At 45.4% G+C, this 16,098-nt stretch overlaps 1 protein-coding gene across 1 annotated transcript in view; it reads left to right on the top strand.

Moving 5' to 3' along the window:
• LOC122802327 (mitochondrial intermediate peptidase) overlaps window positions 1-16,098 on the top strand; it is a 2,150,265-nt gene that overhangs the window by 651,251 nt on the left and 1,482,916 nt on the right. The window contains exon 5 of the mRNA XM_044071968.1: window positions 6,754-6,817. Within this exon, the coding sequence (XP_043927903.1) occupies window positions 6,754-6,817 (64 nt within the window). The remainder of the gene's footprint in view (window positions 1-6,753; window positions 6,818-16,098) is intronic.

Here is a 16,098-nt window from a genome sequence, read left to right as displayed (position 1 = left end):
TCCAGTAGCCACTGTGACCACGGATGCTTCCCTGATAGGGTGGGGGGGGGGCATTTTCAGGGAATGACTGCACAAGGCACATGGATGGATCAAGAGTCACACCTGCATATCAATGTTCTGGAGATGAGAGCAGTACTTCTGGTGTTGCAGTACTTTCAGGGCTCTTTTCCTCTAGGGACGATTGCAATTCAGACAGACAACTTGTCAGTAGTCTGGTACTTGAACTGGCAAGGCGGGACCAAGTCTTACCCCCTTTGGCTAGAAGCCCTCCGAGTTTGGCAGTGGGCTGTCTCCTCCCAGCACTTTCTGTTGGCAACGCACATCCTGAGGAGATCCAACGTGATGGACAATCTGAGCAGGGCAATTTTGTTGCCACATGAGTGGTCCCTCAAACAAGAGATTGCCAACAGGATTTTCTGCAAATGGAGCCAGCCTTGCTGCGATCTTTTTGCCAGTCACGTCAACACAAAATGCAGAAGCTACTTTGCCCTGATTCCCCCTCCGGGAGAACCCCCAAGAGAGACACTCGTACACGATTGGCCCCCGGATCTCCTCTTTGCATTCCCTCCAATCCCTCTAATACCCAGACTTCTACAGAAAGCAATGTTGCTGGGAAGGACTGTTATCCTTATAGCCTTTCATTGGCCTCGACAGATTTGGTTCCCATTTCTTCATCATCATCATCATCATCATCATCATCATGTATTTGGAGGATCCATGGATTCTAGACCCAGTTCCAGACCTTCTGACATCCGTCGGGGGACCTCCATCCTTCATTGCAGTCACTGAAGCTCACAGCTTGGCTGCTCCAGTTCCCTCATAGCCAGGCTTCATGATCTTTCTCATGAGACAAGACAGTTGGCTCCTATATCTAACTTTCATCTCTGAGTGGACGGGCTAAACATAATGTCCCACAAGTCTTCCAAGGCTTTTCTCAAAGGAACCTTCCACATGAGGCCTCTTGTGAAAACTCCTTATTCTCCTTGGAATCTAAACTTTATGCTGTCTCACATAATTCTTCCCCCATTTGAACCAGCATCATCTTGTGATCTCGAATTTTTATCATGGAAAACCATATTTCTGGTGGCTATTACTTCTGCCTGCAGAGTGTCAGAACTTCAAGCTTGATCTATCAGCCCTCCTTATTTGATTTTTCATGCTGATAGAGTATCTCTTAGGACAAACCCCTCTTTTTTACCCAAAGTTTGTTCAGAATCCAATATCATCCAAGTCATTGAGTTGCCAGTCTTCTTCCCTAATCATTCCAACAAATTAGAGTACACGCTGCACAAACTTGACGTTCACAGACAGCTCAGATATTATTTGGACAGAACAAAAGATGTTAGAAAATCAGAACAGCTCTTTGTGTCTTTCTTTGAAGCCAGAAAAGGTAGACCAGTGGCTAAAACAACGCTTTCTAAATGGCTATCTGATTGTATCACTTTTGTTTATTCAGCTGCTTACTACACAAGATTAAAGCTCAATCTACCAGAGCAGTTTCTACATCTTTTGCATTTCAAGCCAAATTGCCCCTTGGTAACATTTGTGCTGCAGCCACTTGGTCTAAACCTCATACCTTTATCACTCATTGCAAAGTCAGTAAGGCCTCCAGGGACATGGCTTCCTTTGGGTCTACGGTCCTGAAGAATGTACTCCCAAGAGCCACCCGAGATTGAGGGTGCTAGGGACGCTACCCATCAGTGAAGAATGAATGGCGAGATTGAACAACTTCACATTAAGAAGTTATGTACTCACCATAACGTTCCATGTGAGTTGTTCCATCTTGCCTTCATTCTTACAGCCCTCCCTCCATCCCCCACCTGGCTGATAGTTGACGTAGAGGCTGGTCTCATCCTGGTTATTCAATCCTTCTCTCCCACGTGAAAAGTAGTTCTCTTACAGGGATATGGTACACACAGCAAACAAGATCGGAGGTAATTCCAGCAGTGCATCATGGGATAAGGGGCTTGGTCTCGAGCTACTGGTAAACCTTGAGCTTTGCTAACGGCCGTGTTGGAGCCGATGGATCGGCTCCGAAACCATCAGTGAAGAATGAAGGCGAGATGGAACAACTCACATGGAACGTTATGGTTAGTACATAACTTCTTATTTAACTCAGAACCCATCACACTGACATGGTACTGTGCTTTCTGCTTCTGGATGGAGTCAGCAAACCATGAACATCCAAAACCTTGGTATGGACATGCAACAAAAGTTATGGGGTTCTACGGACATGGTTGAAGCATGGTAACACCAAGTCACTGATGGCCATTACAATACAGTGTAGCAGAGTTCACTGTCTGAATTGAATGATTAACTAAGGCCCATATGCATATCCATCCTTCAAAGCGTCTCTGTTCTGAAACTGCAAAAACTTGCAAGTATGTTTGATAATGTATGCAAAACATGTATATTTATAGTTAATAGTGTAAACACCACAGACAAGTTAAAGAGCCATGTGTTTTTGTGTTCTCATGCTTTCATAGATTCCACTGGCAGAGGGTCCAGCAGAAAAGGGCAGCATAGATCTGATTATCTATGGCTGATGATATCAGTATGCAAAGGACACTTTCTACTAAACTAAAGGGGTGACTGTTCATCCACATCCACCACTACAGTGACCCCTGTAGAGGTATAGGCTGAGCACTGAACCTTACCAGTGTGTGAATGGACAGCCAGTTCCTAAGAGCCATACCTGTGTCCCCAGCCCATATTGGGTCCACCTATGAAGTGTGTGTAACCACCGCAGGAGAAAGTTGCGGGAAATTGTGGCACTGTCATGACTACAAGTCTGTCTCTGGTCCTCGTTACAACCCTCTGCATTAATCAGTGAATGTGCAGGTCAGTGATCCAGGCACAGATCCCTGCTACTACTAGCACTGTGGAGATTTTGAGTGTTCTCCATGGCTTGTGAAATGACAAGCAGCACTTGCACAGTAAAATTAGGTATTGGGACAGGGTGCAAACAGAGCTGCTGAGGTCACTTGTGGGAAATGTCTCTATATGTATCCCCCTTGAGAGATATTACAGCTGTCCTCCAGTCTAGCTGAGGAAACCATACAGTCCATTGGCATGTGAATAGTCTGGATGTGAGATAGTTGGACACAGACTCACCCATGTCAAACTACACAGATCCTCACTAATACAGTATGAATGCTGCCTGTGGCCACAGCCTCCATGTTGTGGCTGCTGCCGTGTCTGTGGCTTTGGCTGAACAATTGAGATACCTCACCGGCTGCATATGCATGGTTCTGCAGTTCGTCCCCTTCCAAATCACACGTGACCACATAGCCTGCCACCACTGTTTATGGGTGCAATCCAGGTTATGGATGGAAATGTTTATCTGACTGAAGACATGGGATACCCCATCAGACTGCATGGTCCTGTAGTTGTACTCCTTCCATACCATGGACAACATTAAGCTCCAACACTTTGTTCATTGCCATTGGTCATATTGTTCCAGCCCATCCCCAACTTTGGAGGATGTGTGTGTTTGACTCTCCATAGACACTCAGAATAAGTAGCTATGATAAACACTTTCCATGGCCCTTCCTTGTGTTATGGTGTTGCAGTCACCTGTCACTAAGTGTCCTTCCAGCTGTGCAAATGAATATAAATGTCTACCTCTAAACTTTGAGAGTATGGTGATGTCTGATGCAGTGTGGTCAGTCCGTTCTCTTTCCTCATACCCATTAGGGATGATACATCATGCTTTATTTTATTCTTTATGGCATAAAGTTTTGGAGTAGACACTGTTTCTTTTCCAGTGCTGAAATATTGATCTCACCTCTCCCTTAGCTGTGGTACAGCTTTTGCATGTTCCCCCCCTTTTACTGTTTCCACAGCTGATACTGAAGACCCTGCCATGATGTTCACCTGCTGTGTCATTTGCTTGCACAGTACCACATTATGCAGTGTAGCACATACAACAGAAGTCTAGCTGCAGATGTCTAGAGTGTATTGCATTCTGTGCCCTGAGGTGTCTTGACATCAATCCAAACACATGCTCCACTGTTTTCTGTATTTCTTCTTGGACCTGTTATAGGTCATTTCATTCATGGTCTGTGAGTTGCAGATGGGGGGTTATCAACATCAGTTCTGGGTCATAATCAGCATTGCTTGCAGCACATGAGAGTCAGCCAGTTATATGTGGCATGCTCCCTGCTTGCATTATACCTGTGTGTATAAATCTGCCTGTTTTACTTGTGTGCACAACTACTTAACATATGTTCCTGTGGGATGTCCGCTCACATCAGCCTTTGACTTATGGCAGAAGAGTGTGCCAAATGTGTGAATTATATGAACTGGCCAGGTGGTGAGTATAATGGAACATTTTATAGTTCAGGTTGCTGAAGTCCGTCTTGTTGATATTTTAAATCCTTGTGGACTAGGCAGCACCTTGATGGCAACATGCATGAAATCTGTGTCTCCCTGTACCTCAAGAAAATGGGCTATATTGTTAACTAACCACATGGTATTGGTTCTGTTCCTTGATATCTTTGGGTACTGGATCTGCTTCTCTTTGTTCTGCAGCTTAACATCTAGGAATGTGTCTAGGATTTGCAAGCAGACATTTGTGATATCACATAATTGATTACTGGAAGGTCTTTGTAACTAAGGTGGTTAATGCTGTGCACAGCTTTGTATCCACAGGGACAGGCATACCATGCATTCCCTTCAATTTTACTTGAGTGATGTAGTTAATCTAGCTCTTTTATGATTTCCCTGTGCACACTGAATTGGTTTGTGGTCTGCAGATGTCTGAGATGGTGTATGTTAGATGTCATCTGTGCATCCTCTGTTGGTGTGGATGGCTCCAATAGTGCATGGCCAATGGCACATGCTGCTCTGCTACTCCTGCTCTTAGCATTACTCATCCAAGTACACCATAAGTCTCTGTGCTCAAAACAGACATGCACCACTCTCCAGTGCAAACATATTATAATTTGGTATCATCATTTTCTTACTGCATGTGGCTGATTTGTATGGGGTTCCTTATTTACATATCTTTATGCAGTGCACATTGTGTTTTTTTTTTTACCCCGTTTTGTGACCATAGTACATGTTTCTTAGGTTCATCCATATGGGTGCTCACTCGCTGTCTCTTCATGCTAGCTAGGACTGCATGATGAGTTACACATCTAGGAATCCCAGCAAAAAGGTGTATTCCCAAGTTTGATGTGTTTACAAGCCCACTTACCATTCATGTACCCATTTACATCAGTGCAAAAGATTACTACATTAATTTTACTTCCGTAGACATTTTCATTGATACAGTAAACTCTCAGTTAACCAGCACCCATGGGGATTGGTAGATGACAGATAACCGTAGTTTCTGGTTGCTTGAGAATTACTATTAAAAATAGGCCTAATGCTGTAGCCTATACTATTTGTTTGGTTTGACTTGTTCTCATGTTGGGGAGAGAGGGAATTTGTTCCCATCATCCTTTTTAAAACTGTAAAAACGTAAGGTATGTTTCTGCCGGGGGTGGGGTGGGGGGGACAGAAAGTGCAACACATGAAAATTGTTCTGTATTTCTTCAATATTTTTTTGCAGGTTGCTTGTTCCGGTTAACTGAGAGTTTACTTTATTAAAGGCGCCTCTTTGGCCTTTTTCAAAAGGAACCTTGACGATTGCTTGGGAGAATGGAAATTCACCCCGGGGATCACATCAGTTGCCCTGCTAGACAGGGGTCCAGGGAAGTAAATAGTTTGGGAAGTAATAGCCAGGGAATTGTTATGGCTAGGCTTGTATAGGCCCTAGGGCCGATAGCCTAGTAATAACCTATGAACCTGTAACTGCAGAGCTTCCTAAATAACAACAGCTTTTCTTTTGCTTTGGCAAAGTAAGTTAGTCACATAAATATTTAAATCAAGGACTCACTCACTGAATTATTTTTGTCATGGTAATCATGAGAGATGTTTAGGGCATTAAAACATAGATGTCAACAGGACTGCAACTGCTTTAGCTGCTGTCTCACATATCTTAATCCTTTGAATATGTTTCCTTTGCTATGTCTTTGGCTATGACTCCTGTTTTTGCAACACGTTAACAGATTAGTAGTGATATTAAGGGATACAGTTTCCTTTGAAAGTGCACTCTTGCAAGGCATCTTGGAGTATGGAAGAAGACATAGCTTTTCCTTTCATTATGGCATCCTACTACAAGTTAGTACTTGAGACTCTGTTCTGTATAAAGTACTTGCTGCAAGAAAAACCCTTAGTGCATGATGGGGATGCACCAGATCCTTTCCATAATGCCAGGTCTTTGAGTGGCTTCTTTATCAGTTCTTTGGGCTTTCAATCCTTCTTCACCCTCTTGATGCTTTCTTCTGCAGCATCATCCTGGATTTGAAATAGGTGTTGCCGGCATTTGGTAGTGCTTATATTACACTGTGCAAGTAGTTTGGCACTGTCCATCATTTAGAAGTGGATGAGAAGGCTGGTGTTTTGAGAAGTCAGTAAGAGAGTACTGAAGGGCATATAGAAGGATCTACCCTTTTATTTCTGTCATTGAATTGTGAAGTGGCATTGCAGGTATGTGCTCAGGCAAAACAGGTTGCAAAATGTTATAGTTACTAGTAACTGAGAAAGTCCCATTTTAATGTTCTACTAGAGATGCAACTCTCAAAGGTCCACTGTTATGGTGAGCACTTAAAGTAGATTTTCTTTTACGTCTGAATTATGAGCAGGTAATATCCCTGTAGTTGTGTATTTTGAATTTCATTGTTTGCATTGTTTGCTTACTGCTAGGAGAGTGGCCGAGCTTTTCATGTTTGACTTCGAAATCAGCGGAATTCATTTGGATGAAGAAAAGGTAAAGTCTTAAGAACATGTAATAGAATATATGTGAAATGTATTTAGCAGAGAAGTGTAAGATGCTGTTGCAAGAATTGTGAGTTTACTTTGCTTTTTGGAAAAAAATGTACTCTTTTACACATGGAAAAACAAAACATGGTTGCTTGAAATCATGAAATTAATAGGGAGTGTGATAACTGAAGGGTGCATAAGATTTTTTTAGCAGTATGTTATGTAGTGAAATGGGCTGAAGATCCAGTATGAGTGCACTGCTGCTTTAATATGCAGGTTAGAATCTATATAGCAGACAGGAAGTTGTGGGGATTTTTGTACAAGGTGGATTTTGATAAAAAATATATATAGGATCATAGGAGGTTACTAGGCTAATGGCCCTTGGTGCCCTTACAAGCCTAGCCAAGAGTTTATCCCCCAAAAAGAAACCTCAGTCATCATCTGTAGCTTCTGTCAATGAGGGACACAGGTGGAACCCCTGGGACAAATTTGTGGTTTCTCATCCACTCATCAAGGTTGTGCTTGAAGAGGGTCAGCGAGGTGCTCTATTTTACGTGTATGGGAAGTCTACTCCAGAGACGGGGCAGCATCTGGAAGACAAACCTGTCTCTACAGCAGGTTTTGTTGATGTTGCATATTAGATTTAGGCCTTTCAAGTGGGTAATATGCTAGGAGTTAGACTACGGATATGGAGCATCTCTAGTAGGGCAGGGTCTGAATTTGCTTTGTAGGCGAGACATACATCACCTCTGCGCAATCTGTACAATACTGAGTAGAGTGATAATGATTTGAGCCTGTCTACATGGGACAGGTGTCGGAGGCCATGGATTCTCTTTGTGAGGTATTTCTTTGGCCTTTCCAGTTGGTGCAGGTGTGTGGAGAGGTACATACCAAATGGGGAGTTGTACTCAATTATTGGCCTTATAAGGAAGGAGTACAGAGAGGTAATAACCTCCTTTTTTCTGGATGCTATCCCTTTACTTATGAGATGAACTAAGTAAAATGCTTTTCTGACCGCTGCTACATGATGGTCGAATGTGAGATTGTTGTCAGTCTGTGTACCCAGGTGAGGTGATAGTTTCCAAGGTCAGTAGTGGCAGCCCCTTTGTACAGTGGCAGTTCTCCATTCTGCTGGAATGAGGGCTGTGGTTGAATAAGGGTGCTCAATGGAAAAGCTAGTTCTTGCTGGAGATGATGCAGAATACACCCTGGGATACTATCAGGTCCTGTGGAAGCTGTGTTCTTTGCCTTGGATAGGGCCTTTAACACTTGATCTACGCAGATGTTTATAGGTAGGTACTAGGCTATTAGCCCTAGGACCTATATAAGCCTAGACAAAAGGGTACCCTGGCTTTCGCCACCCAAGAAAATTATTTTCCTGTGCCCCTGTTGAGCAGAGTCACAGAAGTGATCCCTGGATGAATTTCCTATTTCCCATCCAATCATCAAGATTTTTCTTGAAGAGTGCTAATGAGGAGCTCTGTTTGACATCGATAGGTAGTCTGTTCCAGAGTATGGGAAGTCTCTGGGACAGGAATCTGTCCCTCCAGCATGTTCTGTTTATTGTGGTGACAAGGTTTAGGTCCCTAGAGCGTGTAGCTCGGAGGGATTGGGATTTCTTTAAGTGGAGCATGTCCAACAGCTCTGGGTTTGACATAGCTTTGTATGTTAGGCAGAGATTGCCTCTGAGTAGACGATATGTGACGGAGTAAAGCTGTTGTTTTTTGAGACGGTCTGCATAAGGCATCTGTTTGAGGCCAGTAATCCTCTTTGTGAGGTATTTCTGTGGCCTTTCCAGTTATCTTGTGAGGTACATACCAAAAGGGGCATTGTACTCTATAATGGGTCTAATGAGTGATGAGTAGAGGGGAACAATGACCTCTCTTTTCCTGGATGAGAAACCTTTTGTGATGAGGTGAGCCACGTAGAAGGATTTCCTGACCACTGTGGCAATGTGATCATCAAAGGAGAGACTACTGTCCACCTGTGTCCCAAGGTCTCTTATCACACTTTCGGCGTTAAGTAGACTACCACTTATGTGATAGTTCATGGTTACAGAGTTTTTACCATAGGGGATGATAATACACTTTTTGGCATTGAGCTTCAGGCCATGGCTTTGACACCAGGCATCTGTCTCAGTGAAGCCCTTTTGTAGTATGTCCACATCGTTAGGAGTTTCGATTATGGCTCCTAGTTTGCAGTCATCTGCAAGCTTTGTTAGCCAAAGGCCTTCTGTGTTAGCCTGTACTTCAGAGAAGTAGATACCAAACAGGAGAGGACCCAGGACTGAACCCTGTGTTACTCCATGTGTCACTGGTCTGAAGTCGGATTTGGAGTCTGCTACTTTCACAGTGTGGGTTCTGTCCGTGAGCCAGTTGGCAACCCATCTTGTGACATAGGGATTTATACCTAGTTTAGTGAGCTTATCTATAATTCCAGAATGGGGAATGGTGTCGAAAGCCTTGGCGAGATCTAGATAAGCTGTGTGAACCACCTTACCCTCATCTATGGCTTTGGTGACTGCTTCAAAGAATTCAGTCAGGGTTAGGAGACATGATCTGCCTTTTACAAACCCAAACTGGGTAGGGTCCAGAGTTTAGAGATTACCATTGTCTTTGTTTGAGTTCCATGATGATACTTTCCATGGGCTTGCAGACCAGGCTCATGGGGCGGTAGTTCCTGGGGTCCGTCATGGCTCCCCCTTTGTGGAATGGGATAACTGTCGCGGTGCGTCATTCAGTGGGCACAAAGCCTGAGGTGAGGCTATGATTGAATATGGTACTTAGGTAGGGTGCCAGTTCATTCTGTAGTTCATTCTGAACGCAGCCTGGGATATTGTCAGGTCCCATGGATGCTGTGTTCTTGGCTTTGGAGAGTGTGTTTTTTACCTGTGCAGCTGTGTTTACAGGAACTTTGCATTCTTCCGGTATAGAGATGGGCCCTCTAGGGGGTGAGAGGGGGGTAAAGTTAGCACTGAACCTATCTGCCAGGATGTTGGCAATATCAGTTGGTTCTGTATATCTAGTGCCATTGTGCTGTAACTCAGAGCAGATCTGAGTGTTGCCATTGAGATTCTTGACATAGCTATAGAAAGCTTTGTGGTTGTCTTTAGAGTCAGTGGCAATTTTGATTTTGTAACTAGCTTTGGAGGATTTTATGAGGGATCTCAGCTTCTTACTGAGGCTGACCAGGGAGTTCCTCCAGTCATGGAATTTTACACTTTTTTGCAACAGTTTCTTTCTTCTGTTGTAGAGTTTGTTTATGGCAGAGGACAACCAGATTGGCTTCCTTTTTTTGGAGGATAGCATCTTGGTTCTGTTAGGGATAGCATGATCCATGCACTCGTGTAACTGCTTATAAAGTGCATTTGTGTAGGATTCAGCAGTCGTACCTCTGTTGTCCGTCTTCATGGGTGTCATGAAGTTTGCCACTTCTGTCTTAAGAAGTGTGAAGTTGGGTTTGGAGAAGTTTTTGACAGTGGTTTCCCTAATTGGGGTTGGGGGCGGGATCTGGATGTCTAGGGTGATTAGCTTGTGGTCGGATCAAACCAACGAGGAATTGACTTCTGGTGTGGAACACTGGTTGCCCATGTTGGTAATGACCAGGTCTAGGATATTGCTGCCTCTGGTGGGGTTGTGAATAAGTTGATCCAAGGCGTTGGAATTTATGAATTCCAGAAAACGTTGAGCAAAAGAGTTGGTACATGAGTAGTTTTCCCAGTTAATGGCGGGGTAGTTGAAATCGCCCATTATTAGGGTGTTGGGTTGTACCCTAATACTTTCCAGTGTATCAAGAAATGAGGAGTGGGAATCCTTGGGCATGGTGGAGGGTCTGTAGCAAGCTACAGTTTGGAATGCGGTCTTGCCCAGAGTTAGTTGCACTTGGATAATCTCGGATGCATTATGCTGTGCAACTAGCCTGGTGGTGTGGATATCCGTAATGAATATGGACACGCCTCCACCTTTAGTGCTTCGTTCCAGGTTAGGTGGCCGAAAGGTGTGGTAGGAATTATAGCCTGGTAATGCAGGGGTGCTCTCTGGAGCTTTGAACCAGGTCACTGTCACTGCACAAATGTTGATGTTCTCCATTTTAAGGAGTGCCTCGAGTGAGTGCATTTTGTGGTTTAGACTTCTAGCATTGAGTAGCATTACCCTCAGATTTTGCTTGCTTGTACCTGTTAGGAGATGTGGGGCAAGTATCGGGGATGTCGAATGGGCCTTTGGGGGAGGGGACATGGGGGGGTGAAGTTTGTGCTGAACTTATCTGCTAGCAAATTGGCTAAGTCAACAGGATCAGTGTAATTGGTCTGTTAAGTACTAATTTGGAACAAACCTAGACTTCACCATGGAGGTTCCTGACGTAACTGAAGAAGGCTTTTTGGTTTCCCTTTGTTTCGGAGGCTAGTTTCAATTCATAATTATCTTTGGAGGTTTTTACTAGTGATCTAATTTGCTTGTTGAGGCTAAGGATGGAGTTTTTCCAATTTGGATTTTTTTCTTTTTACCCTTGATAACAGTTTCTTCCTCTTGTTGTAAAGTCTGTTGATAGAGAATGTGCACCAGACAGTTTTGTGTTTCCTTGAGGAGCAGGTTTTAGTTTTGTTGGGTATGGCTGAGTCCATGCTGTTGTATAAGTGCTTTTTTATACTGCATTGGCATACTGTTCAGCATAGTTGTCTACATCCTCTGAGGGAGGAAGTGGTGTGAAGCTACTGATACCCTCCCTTAGGAGGTTGTAGTCCGCTTTTGAGATTTTTTTTAGCTTGGTTGCAGCTGGGTGGTGGCATGGTAGAAACTTCAAATGAGATAGACCGATGATCTGATCTCACCAGGGAAGAGCATACTATGGGAGTGGTGCAGCGGTCGCCCATATTGGTGAGAACCAAGTCTAGCATGTTGTCTCCCCTTGTGGGGGATGAGCTGGTCTTGTGCATTAGAATTGATGAAGTCAAGGAATCATTGGGTGAGTACATTAGTGCAGGAGTAGTTGACCCAGTCTATGGCGAGGTAGTTGAAGTCACCAAAGATCTGGGAGTTAGGGGGTTCCTTGAATGGGTCAAGTAGGTCCAGGTAGAAGGAGTGGGCATCCTGAGTCATGGAGGGGAGTCTGTAGCTGGCTATAACTTGGATGGGTGTCTTGCCAACTGTCAGTTGCACCTGGAGTAGTTCTAGTGCATCATGCTGGCAAACCAGACTGAAGGTGTGCTTGTCTTTAATGAAGATAGAGACTCCACCACCCTTAGTCTTCCCGACCTTGTTTTTGGGGTTGGAATGTGTGGAATGAGGTTTTGTCTGGTAAGGCAGGGGTGGTCTCCAGAGCCTTGAACCAAGTTTTTTTTGACTGCACAGATGTCGGCAGTGAGTGCATTTTCAGGTTAAGGCTCCTAGCTTTAAGCAGCGTGACCTTCAATTTGCTTTTTGATAGTTCTTTTATGTTGTAAGATTTGTCTTTGGGCATTGCTTAAAAAAGGCACAATGGGGTTTCCCCAAACTTTAAATTTTCACTTTCTCTAAGATTATAATATCTTTTAATCCATGTATGGATTTACAAAACCAACTTTTATTAATGTCCAGTGCGGTATTAACTTTTCTACTGACCATTTTCAAGAAAGCTGTCACTAAACTATCGACTGTTTTTCCTCCTTTTTAAGTCCATGTATATAAAGGGCTGATTCTCCAAAATGGTTAGGCATATGGTTGTGAGATTATTGGGTATTGATCCTTTGCAATACTTACAACATTTTATAAGATTGTGCTTGTAACGCCAAAATCAAATAAATAGCTGTATCTTAAATTTTTAGTGTTGCTTTTATGCAAAATTTAAAAAGAATAAAGATCTTGCTTTAGTGTTGATGTGATGTCAAGCCTAAAAAAGACTTGCACGTCTCTATTAGGCTTGACGTCACATCAACACTAAGAGCAAAATCCACAGGCATGTTGAATATTCAGTGGTGTTAGTGCAGATGGGTGTAAAGTGCAAATAACAACACATGAGCTATGAAAGACCATGCAGACCCTGGCCGGCAGAATGTTAATGTGCACTGAATGTGGGCTTTGCACAATGGTGCTGTGCAAATGCAGCAGGATATTTTATGTGTCTTTGTTTGCCATTCAGATTCACATACTTTCTGCTGCATCCTAGCTCAGTTTATGACATTATTACTCCAAAAGTTACTACCAGTAGACCTGATCAGCACTCTGGGACATCTGTAAACTGATCCACATAGTAGTGTACTTTAGAAAAGTCATGTAGAATGTCAACAAATGTAACATAATAAAACGTCTGTCCACTCGTACAACTTTAGTTGGTGTGACCAGAACACAACAGGTATAAGTTTAAACAATACCTGATACATCATGAATTCTAGGAATTCATGTAGGTATGTGGACAAGAACAACCACGAGTGCTTGTGTAATCATGCAAGCAATTCTTCTGCTCCACTGCTGTTTGCTTAACAGGCTGAATATTCTTGGGCCAGTTGTATTGCAGGATACAATTATGTCCCTAACAGAGAACTTGTAGATTAGTAACATGTAAAGGTGGATGGCATGCATGGAGAAGCAGTGAGGCCTGTATCCCTGAGTGTGCATAGTATTATGTTAAATCCTAGTTAGTACTGTATTGTAAATAAAGCCATTTGTATCCCAAACTGGGTTCTTTATTGTTTTTACATTGTGTGTATATGTGTGTGTGTGTGTGTGTGTGTGTGTGTGTGTGTGTGTATACTTGCTTTTATATATTAAGATATATGTAAAACAACTATAGATCTGAAGTAGTTAACTTCATTTGTGCAGCAACCTTTGGGAATCGGATCCGACCTCCAAGCTCCTCCCCCTACCCATAATCCCCTGCCAACCCTGACTGACCCCAGATCTAGTTTGCCGCGGTTTCGTTCAGCAGCTTGATCCTGAGTCTCCTGGTGTTCTCGTCTCTTCGTGAGAAAAAATTTAACTTTTTCAAATCTTTTCTTTAATTTTTTGGTGTGAGTGTGTGTTTAACCCCCTTATAGTTAAACTCTCTTAGTTTACCTTATTAGTTTTTCCTTCCCCTACTCGTGGTTCCATCAGTGTTGTGTGTGTGTGTTGGGGCCTTGTGTGTGTGGGTTACTTTCTCAGTATGTCTGAGGCCCCAAAGTTAATTTTCTCTAAGTGCACCGAGTGTGGCCATTAGCTGTCCCCAGCGGATGGCCACACTCGGTGTGTATTGTGCCTTGGGGTTGAACACCTCTCCTCTGGTTGTACCATTTGTGCAGCATTCAACCCCAGGGCACTCAAGGACCGGAGGTCTAAGCTGATTCTGGCGGGTCTTCTGCCTCCGGATTCGGCTTCTACCTCCGGTCCTTCCGTGGCTCCTGCAGCGGCTGCCACTCCTGCCTCCCTCCCCCCGGCCGGGACTCAACCTCCCGCCTTGGGCATGGAGGAGAGGGAGGCTAGGAAAGAAAGGAAGAGGGAGAAGCACCACAAGCGGCTGGCCGAGGCCTCTGTTTTGGTCCCCCCGGCTAAGCGGTCTTCTCCCTGTAGGTCTTCTGGTTCTCCTCCTTCTCAGATCCGGTCCCCATGCTTTTCACCGGGTCCTGAGGAGGAGGAGACCCGATCTCCGTCGAGGTCATCGAGGCGACACTCCCGTCCCTTCTCGGTGGCCTTGTTGAGATCCACAAGAAGTCTCACAGATGCAGATTTGGACCGGATGATGAGAAGATTCCTCCAGGCCCAACTGCAGATGGGAGTGCTCCTGCCCACCCCCCCCCTCCGGAGGGGAGCTCAACCCCCTTCTTTGCCCCGATAGCTCCTTCTCCGACCCGTTTCCCGGGTTTGGAGTCTTCGGAGCCGGGCAGCCTTGGAGCCGGGGGTGTGTCAGCACCGATAGTCTCGGGTACTTCGGCGCCGACACTTCCCTCGCGTCTGTCGGGTCCATTTTCTTCGGATCCGAGCTCTCGGAACCGAGGGCTGAGCTTCGGATCCGGCGGTATCGGTATGCCTTTGGCTCCGTCCAGGTCGAGCATGCTGGTCCGTTGGATCCGATCGCTTTGGTGCCGGCCCTGTTCCGTCCATTGGATCCGAGGGAGAGTCTGCTTTCGGATCCCAGAGAGAGCAGCTCTCCCTCGGCATTCGACGTGGTGGAGAGGGTTCTGTCAAGGGAATCCAGGCCCCCGACCCTTGCCACGGCTCCACCCTGCACTCCCTCTCAGTTGGGCCCGGCTTCCATCACCCGGCCCCAGGGACAGCCTGCTTTGACGTCCCAGGTAGTTCCGGTGGAACAAGATGTTGCTGGTGAGACCTCCTCGGACAACCCCCCCCGAGAAGGTCCCTCACAAGCGAAGGTGCAAGAGGAGGCACCTGGACTCCCCTGAGTCCTTGACTGAGGACACGGATTTGGAGGAAGGGGAAGGCTCCCCAAGATCACCCCCTGAATCTAATTTGGTGACATCATGGAGATGCTTAGAATTAAGGGGGGGTGGTCTGCCCCAAAGCCTACCTCAGAAGAATCCGTGTTCCTGGAGCCGTTTGAAGCAGGCCCGTCTACCTCTTGGGTGTCCCCTCTGGCCGACCTCCTGGTAGATTTGATCACTACCGGGGCATTGAAGGAGCCAGACACTGTGGAGCCAGTCCCCAAGCGCTCGGACAAGATCCTTAGCCCACCCCCTGACAAGTCACACTAGAGTAAGGGTCCCCCAGTAGATGCCATGTTTGTGGCGGCAGCCACCAAGAGAGAACTTGCTCAGGAGAGTCCCTCGGTTCATTCCCCGAGCAAGGAGTCTTGGTCGATGGACCGCCTAGGAAAGCGGGTGTTTAGTTCAGCGACCTTCTTGGCGAGGTCTCTGAACTACATGGCACACATGCTCCGACTGCAGCGGGACCTTATTAAAGAGTACGCTGCGTCACCCCCCGAGTCCATGTCGGCGGAGGACAAACAATTGCACTCCACCCTGATGGCCAGTCTACGTTCCATATCTAACACCTCTGTGCGGCTCCTGTCTCATGCCATGGAAGGAGCCGCTAGAGCCGGCCTCGTTATGAGATGTCAGGCCTGGCTCCGACACTATGATTTCGTGGAGCCCTTCAAGGCGTCGTTCGCTTAATGCCCCTTTTGATGGTTCTGCCCTGTTTGGCAAAACCGTGCGAGATAGCTTGGTACAGAGTGAAAAGGACGGGAAGACGTTGTCTGCCGTCGGAGTCCGCTTCTCTGCTCCCCAGAGGTCCTTTTCTAAGAATCAAAAGGGACAGAAGAAGATGTGGTTCCGGAAGTCGCAACAGTCCCGTTCCGCTCCGGACTCCCAGCCCTTCCGCT

The sequence above is a fragment of the Protopterus annectens genome, chromosome 5.part0 (genome assembly GCF_019279795.1).
Source record: "Protopterus annectens isolate FY-2018-M chromosome 5.part0, PAN1.0, whole genome shotgun sequence".
Classification (NCBI taxonomy): Eukaryota; Metazoa; Chordata; order Ceratodontiformes; family Protopteridae; genus Protopterus; species Protopterus annectens.
This window is presented reverse-complemented; position numbering and strand designations above follow the sequence as displayed.